The 654-nt window shown below is 59.0% G+C and overlaps 1 protein-coding gene across 1 annotated transcript in view; it reads right to left on the reverse strand.

The window, feature by feature from the left end:
• Positions 1 to 334: 334 nt before the first annotated feature.
• Positions 335 to 654, reverse strand: part of epn3b (epsin 3b) — a 30,455-nt gene continuing 30,135 nt past the window's right edge. Inside the window, exon 11 of the mRNA XM_090195191.1 lies at positions 335 to 654. This exon is cut by the window's right edge and continues 85 nt beyond it. Within this exon, the coding sequence (XP_090051317.1) occupies positions 462 to 654 (193 nt within the window). The 3' untranslated portion in view covers positions 335 to 461.

Below are 654 nucleotides of genomic sequence, written 5' to 3' on the forward strand. Positions count from 1 at the left end.
AGCCAGTTTCCCTCAGGCCTGAGAGGAAGGGGTTGTTGTAGAGCCAGTTTCCCTCAGAGGAAGGGGTTGTTGTAAAGCCAGTTTCCCTCAGGTCTCAGAGGAAGGGGTTGTTGTAGAGCCAGTTTCCCTCAGGTCTCAGAGGAAGGGGTTGTCGTAGAGCCAGTTTCCCTCAGGCCTGAGAGGAAGGGGTTGTTGTAGAGCCAGTTTCCCTCAGAGGAAGGGATTGTTGTAGAGCCAGTTTCCCTCAGGTCTCAGAGGAAGGGGTTGTTGTAGAGCCAGTTTCCCTCAGAGGAAGGGGTTGTTGTAGAGCCAGTTTCCCTCAGGACTCAGAGGAAGGGGTTGTTGTAGAGCCAGTTTCCCTCAGGCCTGAGAGGAAGGGGTTGTTGTAGAGCCAGTTTCCCCCAGGCCTGAGAGGAAGGGGTTGTTGTAGAGCCAGTTGCCTCTCCATCTCCCCTCAGGACTCAGAGGAAGGGGTTGTGGCTGTGTGTGTGAGATTGGGGCAGGACACGGTGGGCTGGGGCGGGGGAGAGGGGGAGGAGGGGATGGGGCAGGTTAGAGGGGAGGTCCAGGAGGCCGGGGGAGGGCTGGGTGTGGTGTGGGAGAGGGAGGGGGAGAGAAGGGCTGTAGGGGAGGGTGTGAGGGGGGAGTGGGGAG

Source organism: Oncorhynchus mykiss, chromosome 13 (assembly GCF_057628025.1).
Source record: "Oncorhynchus mykiss isolate SJ-2025 chromosome 13, ASM5762802v1, whole genome shotgun sequence".
In the NCBI taxonomy this organism is placed as follows: Eukaryota; Metazoa; Chordata; class Actinopteri; order Salmoniformes; family Salmonidae; genus Oncorhynchus; species Oncorhynchus mykiss.